This window comes from Biomphalaria glabrata, chromosome 9 (genome assembly GCF_947242115.1).
Source record: "Biomphalaria glabrata chromosome 9, xgBioGlab47.1, whole genome shotgun sequence".
NCBI lineage: Eukaryota > Metazoa > Mollusca > Gastropoda > Planorbidae > Biomphalaria > Biomphalaria glabrata.
The window spans coordinates 37,935,640-37,953,520 of record NC_074719.1 but is presented as its reverse complement, the minus strand read 5'-3'; the positions used below and the strand labels follow the sequence as shown (position 1 = coordinate 37,953,520).

Genomic DNA, 17,881 nt, shown 5'->3' with positions numbered 1-17,881 from the left:
ATTTTAAATATTGATCATGGATGCATTTACTTCGCATGGCTGTCCGGTCGTGTGTTATGCTCTCTGAATTATCATTTGGTGGTTTCGAACCCTGCCTGCTGCCATCCCCCGTCGTTCTGCAGGATGTTTGGGCTTGGATGTAATTATTTTCAGAATCAGAAGAAATCCGAAACATGTAAGAAAATTATACAAACATTTTTACATAGTTACTAGTAAATCAACAGAGCTAGACAAGCCTTAGAGTAGTATCCCCCGGGCACAAGACGTAGAGGAAGACTACAAAGAACGTGGCGACACAGTGTACTAGACGAAGCCGAGAGGGCAGGAAAAAGTTGGAAAGCCATTAAAAAACCAGCAAGAGACAGTGAAGAGTGAACTGTTTTTACTGATGCCTTATTAAACGGAGAACTGCCTGATCTGGAAACCACAGCCACCCTCCGACATGTAAAATGAGAACGAAGAAGAAAAAGAAGAAGAAACTGAGGCCTTAGTTCCACGAGGAGCACAAAGGAAAGATGGTGATGATGATGAGTGGTAAATCTTACATTGTAAGACATTGCTAAATTGGACAAGTTTTTTTTTACTGTGTTGTGATTATTTTCTATATACAACAATAATGGATAGCCAGTTGTTAGAGGCACAAGTTAACTAAGAAATCAATTAATTTAAAAGCAAAAAAGAAATTGTGTTTAAGTATATCCAAATGGGGAGGTGCGTTTGTTGAGTGGTAAAGCGCTTGGCTTCCGAACTGGGTGTCCCGTGTTCCAATCCTGGTGAAGACTGTGATTTTCAATTTCGGGATCTTTGGGCGCCTCTGTGTCCACCCAGATCTAATATGGATGACGTTAGTTGTGAAAGAGTTAAGGCGGTTTGTCGTTGTGCTGGCCACATGACACCCTCGTTAACCATAGGCCACAGAAACAGATGACCTTTATATCATCTGCCCTATAGACCACAAGGTCTGAAAGGGGACCTTTACTTTAACTAAGTGGAATCTCTGCAGTGCAAATGTATCCGATCTTTCGTTGCACACACATATGAAGACAGTTGATCCTATATTGATTGAGTGCATTAATATACATTAATATACATATTGGTAAATATTGACCGCAGCGTGTTTTTTTGTTTGCCATTGGTAAATGTACACTGCGCACTATAAGATTTCACTGTGACTCTTATTACGCCTTCTGGTATTTGCCATCATGTATAAAGCAATCAAAATGATTACAGCAGCCGTGCAGGGAGGCTTCAGACTTTTCAAGCTGAGGAGGTAGAGGTGAAGAGGCGTGAGGTGATATGTAATTGGTGTATAAAGATCTAAATAGAGTAAGACAGAAGCAATCTAATCATGGATCGGCCAGTTTTTTTCACTTTAATGACAAGTGCAATTATTAAACAACAGTAACTGAAAGACAGAGAGAGAACGAGAGGGGTATTTAATCTGAAAATAAATGCTTTCAAGTGTCATTTGTCTACAATTTCAGACTCTAAACAAAAAGAATTGGAGAGTTTTGGTTGTTCACAATCTCTCTTCCTGTCTCTTTCTCTCTCTCTCTCTCTCTCTCTCTACGTTGGAGTTATCTAAAAGTCAATTCAAATGAGAGTTAGGTTAAGCATTTTTTTAAAGAATAAACGACATTATAGTTTCTTCTTCTCTTGAAACTGTCAGGTAGAGTTGAGCCTTTGGCTCTTGGAACTCTAAGCCAGCAAAAGTGAGCAAGAGCTCCCTTTCACCAGCCTGAATGAGAACAGAGTAAACTGTTCTGTCTGACGGGGTGTCAGACTCGCGGTCGGGGACCGAGTGCACCGAGACCCCTGCCATTTTCCTTTTCTATACCAGGTTAGCCGTGCAGGACATGTTATTTATGTAACGACCTCTTGAGGAAAGACGCCTGGATTGTGACAAGGTTGTTGGAGCTTTTTTACAACTCCGCACAGTGCAATGAGGATGCTCTCGCACCCCCTTAAGCCCCCCCCACGGGAGTCTTGTTTTGCTACCCTTTAGCCTAATCGTTTCCTCCTACGATCGTTTCCACCCGGGCGCCACTATGAGGCAGGGTAGCATGCCTGGAGTTACTATCATCTTGATATAAAGTTTAAACATTTATGAAATATACGGGTGTAACTATTTTATCAGTAACCATTTGTAAGTGTAGAGTAGCAGACAAATTACCTCTCTTTGAAATAAAATTGAAATTCAAAATCGGTTGATCGATTTTTGCTTCCCATGTTACTCCCCCTCCCGGTGTTTTGGTATTATGTAAAATTATAATTTATGAATGTATAAACATTAGCGATCTGAATAAAGTTAGCTAAAAGGTCATTTGAATATAAAGATAGATGAAAAAAGGAAATACGCCGAACCTATACAATTTTTTTTTGCATTTCTCTGTTTGACACGTTATGACACTTCTTGAACTAGTGCCCGAAGAAGAAACCACATGCGCCTTCAAATTTAGAGTTCTGCGTCTTTAATTAGAACTTCATACAATTGTTCACCTTCTAAAATGGCGCTAAGAATTCTGAAGATGTTTGCAAGACTGTTAACATGTTCACTTCTGCTCAACACATTGGCCACTACTTCAGCAGACGATACTTGGAACTCACCAAACTTTAGTCCATTAATGGAAATTCTGACAAAAATCATGACTCTATTCGAAGGTCAAGGACAACTTAATTTTCAGCAAATCCTGATGACTTTATTCTCTGGGGCGACTCACATACGCCTGACCGAGGATTCTAGTTTTACGGCAATGGACAAAAACGGTATAAAGGAGTGGGGTGAATCGGACATTTTGAAGCTAGGTTTTAAACCTCGACATTCCAAAACAGAATTTCTTGGTGCAAGCCAAAGGGATTGCTTATCAGACTTTCATCGTTTGATAGAAAATGTTACAGAAAACCCTTGGGTTTTTCAGTGTAAGTTTGGAGATTTTTTAGTGAAAGTTTTGAGTTTTTTAGAGAACCTTTTTTTATCTATTTCCGCATAAGTTACCAGTTGCTTTTTAAATCGTAAACTTTTAGTTTCTTTAGGGGAAAAGACGCTATTAGTTTTGTGTAAAATGTCTGTCCGTCTGTCCCGTTTAGATCTCGTAAACTAGAAAATATATTAAAAATCACAATATTTTAGATCATTTAAAGTTCTGATGCAACGGCTACTTTTTTTTTCTGAAAGCGAAAAATCTAATTTTTAAAATCAGTTATGCAAGCAGTTTTTTAAAGAGAAAAAGCTAATTAGTATGCATTATATGTTAGACCTAATTTAAAACAAATAGTAATCTTGTAAACTACATTTTCTAAAGTTTTTATCAAAAATATCGTGCACTCAATACTCTTCTCGACGATTCGAATAAGAAATTGAACCTTTTCAAAACAGTTACATCAATGCTAAGACTTCAGTTAGCCCATGAGAGGCGCGGTAGCTGAGTGGTAAAGTGCTTGGCTTCCGAACCGGGGGTCCCGGGTTCAAATCCTGGTGAAGACTGGGATTTTTAACTTTGGAATCCTTAGGCGCCTCTGGGTCCACTCAGCTCTAATGGGTACCTGACATTAGTTGGGGAAAAGTAAAGGCGGTTGTGCTGGCTACATGACACCCTCGTTAACCGTAGGCCACAAAAACAGATGAACTTTACATCATCTGCCCTATAGACCACAAGGTCTGAAAGGGGAACTAGTTAGGACAGGTTTACGTCTAACGTTGCATTCACTTGCACCTATCCTTTGATCTGCTGGACCGTTGGGGCACTACACAAGATCTGTTAACTTCTTTCTCTATTTGTATCTCTCATTTGTCTTTGATATAATTTCATTCGGATGTTCTTTCTGAAAATATTGAAGCCTGCTTGGGTGGACCACATCGGGGGCCGATTTTGAGTTTGTGTTTCCACACAAACTGTCTTTGTAACCGTGTTTAAAGTAAGTTTTGATTTTTAGCGTCCCCGGTAAGGGGAAAAGCAGCTAGTTTTTATTCAAAATGTCCGTCTGTCCGTCTGTGAAACTCAAATTTCAAAAATTAGAAAAGAAAAAAATATATATTATTTCACTAAGCGATGCGGCTTGCAAAGTTTAGGTGCAACGGCTACTTTTTGTTTTCTAAAAGCAAACCGTTTAGTTTATAAAATTAATTATGCAAGCGATTTTTTCATAAAAATACACCAATTCTAAAAAAAAATACAGAAATGTAAGGGAGATAATCTTACAATATGTTAACAAAGAAGGACAATTTTTGGTGTATTTTCAGTATCACAAAAATTTCACGACAAATATAAATATTAGTTTGTTTTTTTTTCTGGTCAACTAGCTGCTAAAATTAAAAGAAAACTTTTATGTTTGTTTATTAAGGCTAAGACTGCACTTTGTAAGTAAATATCACGCACAGTTTTTAAAATGGACTTTTTATGTCGCGACTTTCGTGCAGTAGCGTGACGGCCGCGGCCTAGCATGGTACTAAACTAGTTCTCTCAAAACGTTTTAAATAATCAGATTTCATTTATCATCGTTATTTGCAGTGATGGAGCGCAGACACCTTTTAAAAAGACTTAGTTCCTTTTGTATAGCACCACTGTATCAGATCTACACAGAAGTGTTAAGAGAATCACTGTCTTTTTTTTTTAGTGATAGAGGTGTTCACTGACAACACAGACTCTGTAGCACCATTTATATTAGAAGAAACAAACAAAATTGTATTCACCCCTTTTTGATTTGTAATAATTATTTGAAATTTCACTAAACAAATTTCGGGCATGTATACATGTCTTCTCAATTAGATTTTCCTTAAGAGCCCACAATGTAATTTTATTTCTGTTTCAGTTCTTGACGCCTTTGGTAAACCTGGACCATCCTTATTGAAGGGCAGAATAAAATTTGTGGGCAACTATAAACAGTGCAGGAGTGCCAAGGCGCCGCCTCTGCCTGGTGAAGTGGATAGTGGATACAGTGGCAACTATTGTGTGGTGAATCTTTCAATAAAGGTACATTTTTGTGTGTAGTTATTATTGAAGTATGATTCATCAGTAAGAAAAATAACAGATCTAGTAGATTACAGTAATAATGATCAAATCTTATGATTTCAAATTGCGCTCCATTTCAAATCATTCGTTTTTCATTCTCAATCTCTCTCTCTCTCTCTCCCTCTCTCTCTCTCTCATTTGCTCCCAAATTGATTTGATTTTTTTTTATATCTCTCTTCTCTTTTTGACTGTCTTTTTTTTTCACTCGACTAGTAGGGTTCTTTTAAAACTCTAGTCTCAGAATTATTAATCTCTAGTAATGAATTTTTTAAAATGTACTATCTAAAATCATAAGATGATTAAAATCAACAGACTAAGTCAGACTTGAATTATTTCGATCTAGGATTTTCAGCTTTTTTGAAGTTCTCACGACATCTTTGTGTGGTGTTTTAGACCTCCATGTCCAGTCTAGGTATAATATTTATAGGTCTGTGGTTTAGACATCCTATATCTTAAACACACGGACGTCCGTCGGTATTCCTGCATGTAATCATTGAAGAGTTAAATAAATAGATTGTTTCATAAAGAAGGCATTGTCTTAAAAAACAAAATTTTTTGTTACCTTTTTTTTTACTTTTTCCATGTTTTCAACCATGTACTTTTTATAGTTTCTTTTATAGCAGCTTTCTATTCATTTCCTTCCACTTCTGCTTCGTCTCAAATATTACACATCGTGCAATTATAAACATTGATAGTTGTATTATTTTTTCCCTGACATTAGAATCTGACTGGAGTCATCGTCCAACTAGCTAAAATACAAATCGGCACCTGTATGCCAGACAGCTGTACTGAAAGTGACATCACAGACATTGTAGATCTAGGTACGTGGTAGAGAATGCTGTTAGTTTTAATTTAGATCACATTCTAAACCTGTAACATATTTGTCCAGTTTCTTGGTTTAAATACCCTCGACAAATATCTCAGCTCAGTCTCAGTTTATATTTCCTTACACAGCTCATTAGGAGTTTGCAACTTGTTTATATTTAAGTAGACTGGTCATTATGACATTGCAACTTGTTTATATTTACGTAGACTGGTCATTATGACTTTGCAACTTGTTTATATTTACGTAGGCTGGTCATTAAGAGTTTGATCTCTTTGGGGGTCCCTGCATTTTGCGTAATATTTAATTTTAAATGTAAAAAAAAAAAATTTGGGGCCCCCTTCAAGTGGGGTCGGGGGATTTTCGAATTCTCCCCCTCCTCCCCCACCCTTGCAACGCCTCTGGTTTCAACAGTGCTAAAAGTACTAAAATGTGCTAAAAAGAGTACACATAACCATATGGCTTATTAAAATACTTTACTTCTCCAAAAGTCGTATTCCGAACACTTGCTATTTGTATGTGAAATTCTTCAACAATATTTGACCTGCATAAAGATGTATACGATGTTATAATATAATATAGTTCATGCTTTTTGACATTATTTACAGGTTTGACTATGTTCAATCTCTCCTCAATGTTTGCAGCAGAGCCGACGGAATGCCGTACAGACGAAAGAGAATTCACTAGGGCGACATATGCCTCAATGTGAGTATCAGACTCGGGATGTCCCTCACTGGCTTTGGTTACGTCTTGAGATGAGGCAGAATCTGGATTGTCTGATCAAGCCAATTCTGAAGCGGCAGAGTTTGCAACAGTCCGTGCTTGTATATGCATCAATCCTAGGGCTAGCTGACAGGGCAGCTTTCTTTTTCTTTCTCTTGGCTGACGCAGCTTCGTTTCTTTTGCACTCGGCGAAGTTCTTACCAGCACGTACAGTCAGTCGCCATGCTATCCGGTCTTGGGTTATTTCCTCCCACATACTTTGGTCGATGCCCGTGGCAGACATCTCTGTAGATGTTGGGTCAAACCGAGACTAATCGTTAAAAGTAGGCCTGAACACAGAACTGTGATGTAACAGCCTGTGGTTAGTGGAGACCAATAGCTCGTTTTGACATCACAGGTCTGACGTCAAGTACTGTGACGTGGCCACGACTTTTTCTCTTTAGAAGTAGATCTATATCTAAACCTTAAGAGCTCTAGTTCTAGATGCCTTTCTAGTGCCTATAAATAATAAAACAATGACAATTATACAAAGTAGCTCTGGTCTAATGCTTAGAGTCGTAGGTTCACCAAGCTGGCGGTTCCAAACAACGATTTCGATACCCAGCTTGAGCTAAAATTTATTTATAATTTCTTATATATATAATAATTTTGTTTTAAGTTGTATAGTGGAGGTATTGTCTTCTTAAAAATATTAACAGTTTTAATATTGCTCTTGTTTTCCTACCCATGTTAAAGTTTCTATCGTATTTTTCTTTCAAGTACTTTGATTTGATTCTCAAATGTTCTGGCATCCAGAAATAGAGATTTAAAAATAAAATATTTCCAAGTATTTATTCGACCAATAATAATAAAAGTCGAATTTCTTTGAGCCCGAGGAATAAGGAAAATTACAGAGTGACCTTACGTAGCTATGCAGACCCTTATATTTATGATTCCATTATTAGGCCTGTATGAGTCGGACACTTATCTCGCATGGAAGACGATCGCATGCCAAAGGCGATCTACATTTTACATTTTCTTTAGTGTCATCCTTTCGGTCATTTTAACACTCATGGTCAGCGGAAGCGTGTTTGATTTTCTTGTCATTCGGCAACCGAAATGGACAACCAATTACCAAAGGGAAGAGCTCATTCAGTCCGATACCGAGAAAGTGTTTCCCTCTCAGAGTGGACATCACAAGATCAAAACCGAGGCCAAGATTTTCGAGACAGACCTATCTGGAAGACCATTCAAAAAGACTCATTCGAATGGTCAGTTCGTGTGTGACAGTCAGTACACAGAGAAAACGCCTATCATTGGGGAAGTCAAGGGTAAGGGAGTTGTACACTTGTCACTCAAGGGAGAAAAAGCTTTTGCAAATCAAGCAGAGCCAACGATGTCTTTTAGAGGTAAGCTCTGGGAAGAAGGATCCTCTTTTAAAACGTCCGTTAGTGAAAGCGACTAGGCGATTAACGGAAAAAAACAGATCGCCCCGCGAGTTACTCCTTTACTCTGGCTTTAATAAATGCTTTTAATGCACTGGTATCGGCTGTGTGAATTTAACAAAGATCTGTTAACTCAACGCCTCCTACCCCTCCCATGCGAAAAAAAAAGCCTCACTCAGTTCCACACTGATCTAGTCCTTTGAGTGGCTTGTTTTCCAGGAAACTTAGCGGGGTCTTAAAACAGAAATATAAAGAATTCTAGAGGGAGAATCACGTTAATTTTTTTTCTTTACTATTGATCAGAAACTTACTGAAACTGGTTGGTTGGTACAGTAACTCACCCTGATAAACAAACAAAAAAAAAACCCTTAGAAAATTGTTCGAAACTTATGAGGTTGCCATGGTAACGGCCGCCATTTTTTAAAAATAAGATTTGAAAAATGTTATAACGCTATAACGTTTTAACTAATTGATGAAAATTAACCTTAACTTTTTTTTTTATTTCAACTAGCAAACTAAAGTATACAATATAACAGCTCAAAATCAATAATTTTTTTTATCACAAGATTTAGAAGTAAAATAGAGATTGTGAAGACAATAAAATGAACATAATGCCAGTTGTTGTTTTTTTTAAATCTCTCTGTTACGTTAAAGCACTAGCATATATCTATAAGTGATTTTAATTTCATGCAAACATTTTAGATGGTTTTGTTTTGGTTTAAATAGCAGAAAGGGAGCTTAGCCCTGCAATTTTGAGATAAATGACAGTAATTAGCGGTTCTTTCCCTTAAATAAAGAGATATCCTTTTTTTATTGATTGTTTTTCAAATCTATTATTTATTAGTTATTATGAGTAAAGTAGTCCGTAATCGCTCATTTGCAAAAGGTCATCAGCCTAATAAAGGATATCACTTGGCTTCCAGCTTCCGACCTACTTTTGTTTTGCGTTGTCAAGCATGAAGAGCCTTAAGCTAATAGTAGGTACTGAATATTGTTGCAATGAAGAACATTGTAACAGTTTCACCTTGGCTAGTGTACGAACTGCACACATCTTGTATGTTTCAGACTACTTGGGACAAATTTTACTGTCCTTCTCGGTGTTCAGGAACGGTTCTAAAATTCTCGACACCTCACAGACCAGTGACTCCTTGACTGTCATCCATGGTATCCGTTTTCTCAGTATATCGTGGGTCGTGCTGGGACACCTCCATAAAGAAGCTCTCCTCTACACTTGTGAGTTCTGAATTTTTTTTTTTCATTATACAAACCAGTGGTTCCCAAACTGTTTTTTCTTTTATGGAACACAACGCACATTCTGATTATTTAGTGGAACACTTTACTTTTTTTTAAAATAGAGATTAATTCGCTTGGAGGCCCACTAGATAATTAATCTACTAGTTAATGGAACACCTACTCAGGCCTCGTGGAACCCTAGTGTTCCGCGGAACACAGTTTTGGAAACACTGAATTGTAAACAAATAAATAAATAAATATTTATGAGAAAAGTGTTACTTTTCTGAAAATAAAAAGTAACACTTCTCAAACGATGGTACCGTACATTATGGAGGCACGGTGGCTGAGCGTTTAAGTGCTTGACTTCCGATTTCAATATCGACTTCTTTAGGCACTAAAAATCCCAAGATTCAAAATCACAGTCTTCACCGAGATTCGAACCCAGGACCCCAGGTTCGGAAGCCAAGCGCTTAACCACTCAACCGCCGCACCCCCAATTAATGTTTGAACTTGAAGATATTGCCTTTCCATGTGCCTGGGATGTACAAAGAAAAGTTCAATTACGTCACATAACTAAGGGAGCGTGATGAATGAGTGGTAAGGTTCGGAATCGAGAGGTCCCAGGTTCAAATCTAGGAAAGACTGGGAATTTTTTAAGTCCTCATTTTTTAGGGCTTTATAGTCATGGTCATGCTTCAACCACCAAGGAGGAACTATTTATATGAGTTGGGAAAGGTCGATGAGCTGGCCTTCGTTTATATCGCGTGAGCCATACAAACAGACAACCTTTACATCACTTGACCTAAACATCGCAAGATCTGAAATAACGTAACAGCTACCTAGACCCTGATCCAAATATGGAAATAGATTTAAACAGCCATCTTAATCCACGTTTTCTTAAGCACAGTTATTTTCGCATCGCCCCAGTTTGCTTAAAGTAAATTGCAAATCCGTTCTAGTATATTGCAATCTAGGGATGTTTCATTTCACACATTGAAGTGTCTAAAGAAAAATACTGTATCTTAATTCACATTGTTTAATTGTTGATGTCATGATTGAAGTCAGTCATTACTTTCTTGTCATCAGTGAACCTGCCAGAGAAGGCCCTTGCAGTTATGAAGGAAGGCCAGTATGACGTAATAACCAACGCATTTTTTTCGGTGGACAGTTTTTTTACTATAAGGTAACTCATTGATAAGTTAGACACGCTAAGGAAGCCCGTGGGTAATGTCTTATCCATCAGATCGATTTTGAACAATTATTCACAGTAAGAGAAATTGTTATTTTCGCGAATGCTTTTTTATGTTATCCTAGGCTGTGTTTTATTGGCTATGAATTCTACTTAATTAATATATAATGAAAGTGCATCTGGTTACTATGGATTGGGTTAAAGTGGATTGGGTTAAAGGGAATTGGGTTAACAAACAAAATAAATAAAAATTCTTTAAAAAAAAAACAATGCTTATTTAAAGGGGAAGAACTCGCCCTTAAAACTATATCTATCAATAATGTACAAGCTATTTCCCTTATATGAAATTAAATAAAGTATTTAATTACCAATGATTAATTGACTAATTGGGTATTTAAAAAAAATTGATTCATGTTTAGGTACAGTAACTTGACCGGAGATGTGCGAGGGATAAATAGCGTTAACAAAAGGAAAAAAAAATAGGGGACTAAACCCAAAATTTTTTAGCCATATTGATGAATACTGAAATATAAGTTTCCCCTGTTGATATTAAATAAAATAATAAATTAAAAGCAATTAATTCTCTAATTGATACTGACTTTAGCAGCCCCCAAAAGGGGAAAAGACGCTATTAGTTTTGTGTTTAATGTCTGTCCGTCCGTTCGTCCCGTTTAGATCTCGTAAACTAGAAAAGATAGTGAAAATCGGACATCATAATATTTTAGATCATTCAAAGTTCTGATGCAACGGCTACTTTACTCTTTTCTGAAAGCGAAAAATCTAATATTCTAAATCACTTATGCGAGCAGTTTTTTCATAAAAATATACGACTTTTACAACTATTCACTATTAATAGTAACAAACAGTGGTGGCTTTTAAGAAATAAGAGATTGACCCTTTACAAAACAAACGCACACATTAGATATTCATTATAAGATATCAGTTAGGCCAGGCTCATACTATGCCTCACATTCACTTTCATATATCCTTTGGTCTGCTGGACCGCTGGGCACCACCCAAGATCTGTTAACATTTTTCTCCATTCTTCTCTGTCATTTCTTTTTGATAGAATTTCATTCTGATAATACTAAAACCTGCCTTTTTACCTGCCTAGCTGGACCACTTCGGGGGCCGATTTTGAGTTTGTGTTTCCACACAAACTGTCTTTGTAACCTTGTTTTTTTTAATTGCTTCATGTCTTTTCTCTGTGGCTTTTTACGTCTCGAGAAAAAATCTTTTCCCTTTGCAACTTCTTGTGTGACTTAAGAGGCCAATCCTTGATACACAGCTACGATAGCAGGTTGGGCATCTGTAATCACCAGGCGCTGTTGCATTTTCACCCTTCTTTCTGCTTCTGGTGTGTATGGCATCTGCAATCCGTGACCCTTCCTTTATGATCTTTCTCCATGTGGATCTATCAAGTGCCAATTTTCCCAGCTGCTAGTGTCGATTTTGAAGAGCTTCATGTCGCGTTTGCATAATAATAATAATAATAATAATAATCTTTATTATCCGTAAGGAAATTTGTCTTACAATTTGTGCATTACACCAAACAAAAACATTATAACTATAAGAAACCAAAATGTACATTAACACCAGACTCACTCATAATTTACATGTGACAAAGTTTATACCAGATTATTCTTATTTAATGATTTGATTGCTAGGGGAACAAAAGAGTGTTTGTGTCTGTTTGTCTTTGCTATCGGTGTCTTGTATCTCTTTTGTGATGGTAAAATCACAAAATCCTGACACAAAGGGTGATTCTTTATTTCGAGGATCTTGTTAGCTTTTTTATAGATGTTTGTCTCACATCTGCAATATTTTAAGCGGCTCTCCTGCCTTCTATTAGATTGCCATACAGAATGTCTTGTGGAAGTCGACTTACTGGAATTCTACGAACGTGGCCAAGCCACCCAAGGCGTTTGCTGATGATAACAGAGAGGATGTCTGCTCTTCGTAGCACTATCTAATTGGTTATTGTTTCTTTATCATGTGCTATCTATGATAATAAATAAGTGTGTGAAGTTTCAGCTTGATCCGAGAATGGGTATGGTAGAAATAACATGTACACACCTTAAACCAGACAGACAAACCGACAGACTGACAGAGTGAGTTGATATAAGCTTTGTAAAAATGAGTCTACTTTCCAGACAGTACATTAAGTTAAACATAAGACCCGTTGTGATTACATTTCTTAATGAAAGTTTATATGTTATTTATGTGTCTGTTTTAGTGGCTTCCTGGTAGCTTACATAACAACAAAGATGTACAAACAGAACCCAAAGTTCAATTGGGGTCTCTTTTATTTCCATCGTTTTTGGAGGTAAAAATTTTATTTTTTTATTTAAATATTTTTAGACCATCAAGAGAGATTTGGAATGAAATTCTGAAATACAGTAGTTATCTAGTTTGTTAAATTAGTAATTTTTGCTACTAAGCGTAGCACCTTATGTAGGTACAGTACTATTGGCCTTTCACAAATTATATACCGTATTGTAATTGTTCTGCATGAAAGATTTCGTCTTTAAAAGGTTTTAATAAACTTAGCTAATGATTCAGAAACATTTTGCATGAAAAATCAACAAACTAGATAATAATAATAATTTCTGCTAAGCACGCTGAAGTCGGAAGTAACCACTAATAGGAGATCCAGAACACTTTTTATAACCGAATAGTTGCAGAGACGTCACAGATGGATTCATTTGTGGAACTGTCCTGGCTTGTCATTCTTTACTAATGATAATATTACGTATCTTCTATCCCGATGCGCGTTCCGTATCATCATCGTATCATCATCTCATCTCATCTCTGTCTGTGGTCCCTTCTGGGGCATAGGCCACCAACCAGCTTCCTCCAGGCGTCTCGGTTCTGGGCGAGTCTCTCCAACTGTCCCCACGTCTTGCCCATCTGCGGTCCGTATGCCGAAGCCAAATAGGTGTTCTTTACTCCAGGGTGTGCGATAGGTGCTATAGTTGCCCCCTGACGTTCGCAGATACGACTTTTACGGAATAGCTATAGGCTACTACGCGTTTTTTTTTATCTATTTATTTTTCCACTTAATATACCTCCATGTCCTGTAAAGCTTGTAGAATAGCCCTGTAATAACTTCATTAAATCGGTGAAGTTCTTTGAACCCCGCAGGTTGACACCTACCTACATGTTGACGTTGCTTCTCATCCTGGGACTGCTTAGATTCATGGGGTCCGGCGCCCTGTGGCCAACAGTTGTTCCAGATCAACATGGCTGTGAAGAGAACTGGTGGACCAACTTGCTCTATGTCAACAACTTCTTCAAAGTGGACAAACCTGTAACATCTTCTCTCAATATTTCTTTCTTTAGAGATGTCTCTTTCTATCGCTGCCTATCTCTCTTTGTCTCTCTCAATCTGTGTATATATTTTCTGTCTTTCTCTGAGTCTCTTCTTCGTTCTCTCTCTATCTCTCTCTCTTTCTCTTTGCCTCTATCCTTTTTAAACTCTTTTAACTTTTCGACCTGCGGTATTCTTAGTAAGAGAATTAAGAACACTGTAAACGCCTGAAGAACTAACTAGTTAAAAATGAAGAAGACCGAACGGAAAAGAGGTTTCGAACCTAATTAGAAAGCTCACTCTGTCTGTCTAATCAAAAGTTTTTACACGTTATTTCTTCCACACCAATTCTCCGATCAAATTGAAATTTTGTACAATTATTTCTTGTACCTGACAAGTAAAATCAATTTTAAAAATACTATTAGTTATGTAGTTAGCTAATTATTTTGTTTGGTATCGAACAAGGGAAAGAATCTACACTATAGAAGTGGTAATATAAGTTGAATTAGTTCACTCAAGTTTAAATTCAAGTCGTACTACTTTTTTATGCGTTTTAAAAGTGATCACGGTAACATTAACACAGATAATCACCCCTCCTTTCTTGTTATCTAAAGTACAGGCAAGTGATAGGATCATAGCCCATTGAGAAAGCTAAAAGCATTAAATTGCGCTTAACAAAAACAATTGTTATTGTTTTTTAAGTACCGTATTTTTTTAAAAATACCTATATTCAAGTCAGAACTTTATGGAGCCTGAAACCAGAGGCGTAGTGAGGGGGGACGATGCCAAGGGCGCCACCTTCAGGGGTGGGGCGTCTTACAGAGCCTATATATCTATGTGATGTTCACTACGCCTCTGCCTGGAACCATGGATGCGGATATCAAAAACGCCTCTAACAATTTTCCTAGAAACTTAACAGTTGATGCATATCGCTTAGAAAAGAATATATAGCTCGTAAGCCACACGAGGAAACTTTAGTTGGACCGTTATAATTTTTCAAAGTAGAAAATACATTTAGATTTGGCTTTATAGAACTAGACCAACAGACCAAGATCTAAAACCAACAACGGTTGTGAATGGAGTATCGCGTTCTTGAAAGGACTGTCACTTTCGGGCATTTCCGAGCATAATGCTCTATTGATTCCAGAGTTTAATAAATTTGTGTTGAGGAAAATTGTCTTCATCTTCTTCGTCTAAATCTAAATGCCTTTTTATTTGAATATTATTCAATGTCGTAGAACTATCAATTTGCTTATCCAGTATTTGTTCTCGTAAAGGGGAGAGGAAATGTTTCATTGTTTTTTAATCTAATATTCTTTAGTTGTAAATGAAAACGATCGCTCTATAAGTTGTATAAAAGAGAATTATTAAAAATCTTGTGAATCATTCCAATGGATTATTTCCAGTGTTTATCTCACACCTGGTACCTGGCTGTTGATTCTCAGTTCTACATTTTGTCTCCATTAATCCTGCTTCCTTTTTTCTGGTAAGCGCAATAACTCTTCTAGATCTAAATGATTTACGAACCTTTTTTATTTTGTTATTTCGCCATTCAGATACTGCAACCAAAAGTAAATGTCCAAGTGTATCATAGATATTGCCGTGTATGGGATGGTGATGGCGCGTCTGAGGTCTAGTGTGTTAGTTTTTAAAGACTGCAGTTGCACAAAACATTACATGCTTTTGTTGTGGTATATATGTTTTGCACTTCTATGGTGACGGTGTGAAGAGGTTAGCGATTGGTTGTGAACGATACAAGATAAGAGGCATTGTGGTCAGCGGTCTAAGTTAGGACAGATGATTCCAGAACGTGAGGCTGAAACGAAATGTTATTGTAGTGAGTTAGATTTGGTTAAAAATACCATTTTATATTATTACTAAAGCTTACTACATTCATTTCATTTCATCTCAAACAGAATTTGTCAATATTGTAATAAACATGAGATTTAGATTTAGTCACAAATGAAGCTATTGAAGTCATTTCAAGTTTTACAAGTTCAAATATAATACGCCTACAGCGGTTTAGTTGTCTACCAGCTGTATAGTGCCACAAGCCAACGACTGTCAACAACAACAGGCACAGAGTTAATAACTGGCAAGCAACAAAGAGCCTTGAATTTTTCAAGTTCTTTACTTGGTGGTGTCTTGTGGTGCAGTTTGCAGAGAGCCTGGATAGAGAGATTCGTTACAATATAAACATATATATTTGTCTGTCTCTTTTTGTTTCTCTCAATTTGTTCAATTTTCTGTCTTTCTATCAGTCTGTCTCGTTTTCTCTTTGTCTCTCTCTCTCTCTCTTTGCCTATCTCGATCTATCTATCCCTGTCTCTATTTTTGTCTTTTTACCTATTTGTTTCTTTCTCTCCTTGTCTGTCGTATCTAGTTCACAATTAACGGAAATTTATTAACAAATTGTACTAAAAGAAAAAGGGAAAATGGAATATAATTGAGAAAGGTGTGTAAGCTTATGGGAATACAATTTGGGAGCCAGGTTTTAATCACCACTAGATGAGTCGGGCAAGTGATTGGCTGTCATTTAGGCCCAATGTTTATCTTTAGTACTAGAGCCGCTCAGTGTTGTGTGGTGACTGGTGTGGCTGGTTGATGCGACTGACTACTTGTTGGGCTGGTGGAATGGATCCCGGCCGGTGGCAGTTCAGGTGTGGTGGACCGGGTGGTGTCGAGATCCAAATTGATGCTTGAATAGCTACGCCAGTGGTTAGAGCTCATCAAAGGGCAGATAACCTGTGAGGGATGGATATAGATGTGATGAAAACAAAAAAGAGCAGGTTAGCCTCAATGAGCCTATGGCGGTGTAGATCGAGATCAATCGTCACAGAAGGCCTGTACACTGACCTACAACATCACAACTTGAGGTCTGCATGACGTGGCAAAGAGATATTGGTCTTCACTGCCTACAGGTTGCGACGTCGCATGCTACTGTTGAGGCCTACTATAACTCATGGTCTCGTGTTGATGCCTTTTTGGGAAGGACATCTTCAGAATAAATCTGATCAAACCCATGTTTAACATTGAGTATGAAATAATGACAATAGCTGGTTTTACAAAGTATTAGATTCAAGTGTAGCTAAGGGAGCTAAAATGATAAGAACTTTAAGTAAAGAAGATGGTTAAGTCCCTTGGCAAGTCATTATATGGTATGTGGTCCAATAAACCAGACAGCTACTCTATATTCACTATATTGTCGATACACTTGGTATTACTTTGTCTTTTTAAGTACAGGTAATGTATTTTGTAGATACATGTTTAGAACAAGTATTTTTGAGCTGATCGGGTTCCATCGACATCATAAACTGTGAAATTATTAACAACAAAAATCTTGTTTTCACATTTTAGGAAGGTCCGTGCTGGTATGCTTGTCAGTGGAATTCTTTTGTTTGCTTCGTGGCTGACTACAGGGGTTATGTCTACTTACTTTAAGTGGGCGTCATCCCTCGTCCGTTTAGACATCGAATCTTTGTAAGCAAAACAATTGTGGTTTTTTTTTTGGTCAATAAAACAATAATTTACATATGTTTTTTAAAAAATATCATTAACTTGATTTTGTCCCTCAAAGTACATAACATCTGCAGCTTCCGGGTTGCAAATCTAGGAGTACACTAAAGAAACGCAGTGTTAAAATTGAATCGAAACTCAATCAAATGAAATAAATGCTCTAAGGATGAACAAAATTTACATTAGAATTTGCAGACAGACGGACGGACAGACGGACAGACAACACAAAAATAAGGGAGGCTTTAGGAGGTTGAGAAAAATAAACCTGTCGTGTTATAAATTCAAAAATTATCATATAACTTTTAAAATAGGCCTACAGAGCCTATAGAGCCTATAGACACTTTTTACAACGCTTTTATCAACTGTCTGTTTGGTTACACATTTTTTTTAACACGTTATTTCTCCCATTCTCGGATCAAGTTAAACTATGTACCATTATTTAATTTTTTTTTATATAGAAAAGGAAAATCAATCTTACAGTATTAAGATATATGGCTGTAAATGTGCAGTTTTTTCCTTATATAAGCATTGGGTTTTTAAGTATTTTAAAAAATATTTTGCTTGTTATAGTCTGTACACCAGATACATTTTAAAAAAAATGGGCTATCCGAAACATTTAATATTTGGAGACAATAACAATTTTTATTATTTTTC

General features: G+C 37.0%; 1 protein-coding gene across 1 annotated transcript; it reads left to right on the top strand.

Moving 5' to 3' along the window:
* The first annotated feature begins 2,507 nt into the window (after positions 1-2,507).
* LOC106061039 (O-acyltransferase like protein-like) lies at positions 2,508-12,731 on the top strand. Its single transcript, XM_056042626.1, has 8 exons — positions 2,508-2,919; positions 4,810-4,970; positions 5,731-5,830; positions 6,441-6,537; positions 7,579-7,943; positions 9,045-9,212; positions 10,299-10,395; positions 12,638-12,731. Exons 1-8 carry the CDS (start codon positions 2,508-2,510, stop codon positions 12,729-12,731), a joined length of 1,494 nt encoding a protein of 497 aa, XP_055898601.1.
* Positions 12,732-17,881: the final 5,150 nt, after the last annotated feature.

Excerpts from the sequence above, each read along its gene's own strand:
- LOC106061039 (XM_056042626.1), top strand. The coding sequence starts at position 2,508 with ATGGCGCTAAGAATTCTGAAGATGTTTGCAAGACTGTTAACATGTTCA. Across the intron at positions 2,920-4,809 it reads AAACCCTTGGGTTTTTCAGT|TTCTTGACGCCTTTGGTAAA; the intron begins GTAAGTTTGGAG and ends TTTCTGTTTCAG. Across the intron at positions 10,396-12,637 it reads GACAGTTTTTTTACTATAAG|TGGCTTCCTGGTAGCTTACA; the intron begins GTAACTCATTGA and ends TGTCTGTTTTAG.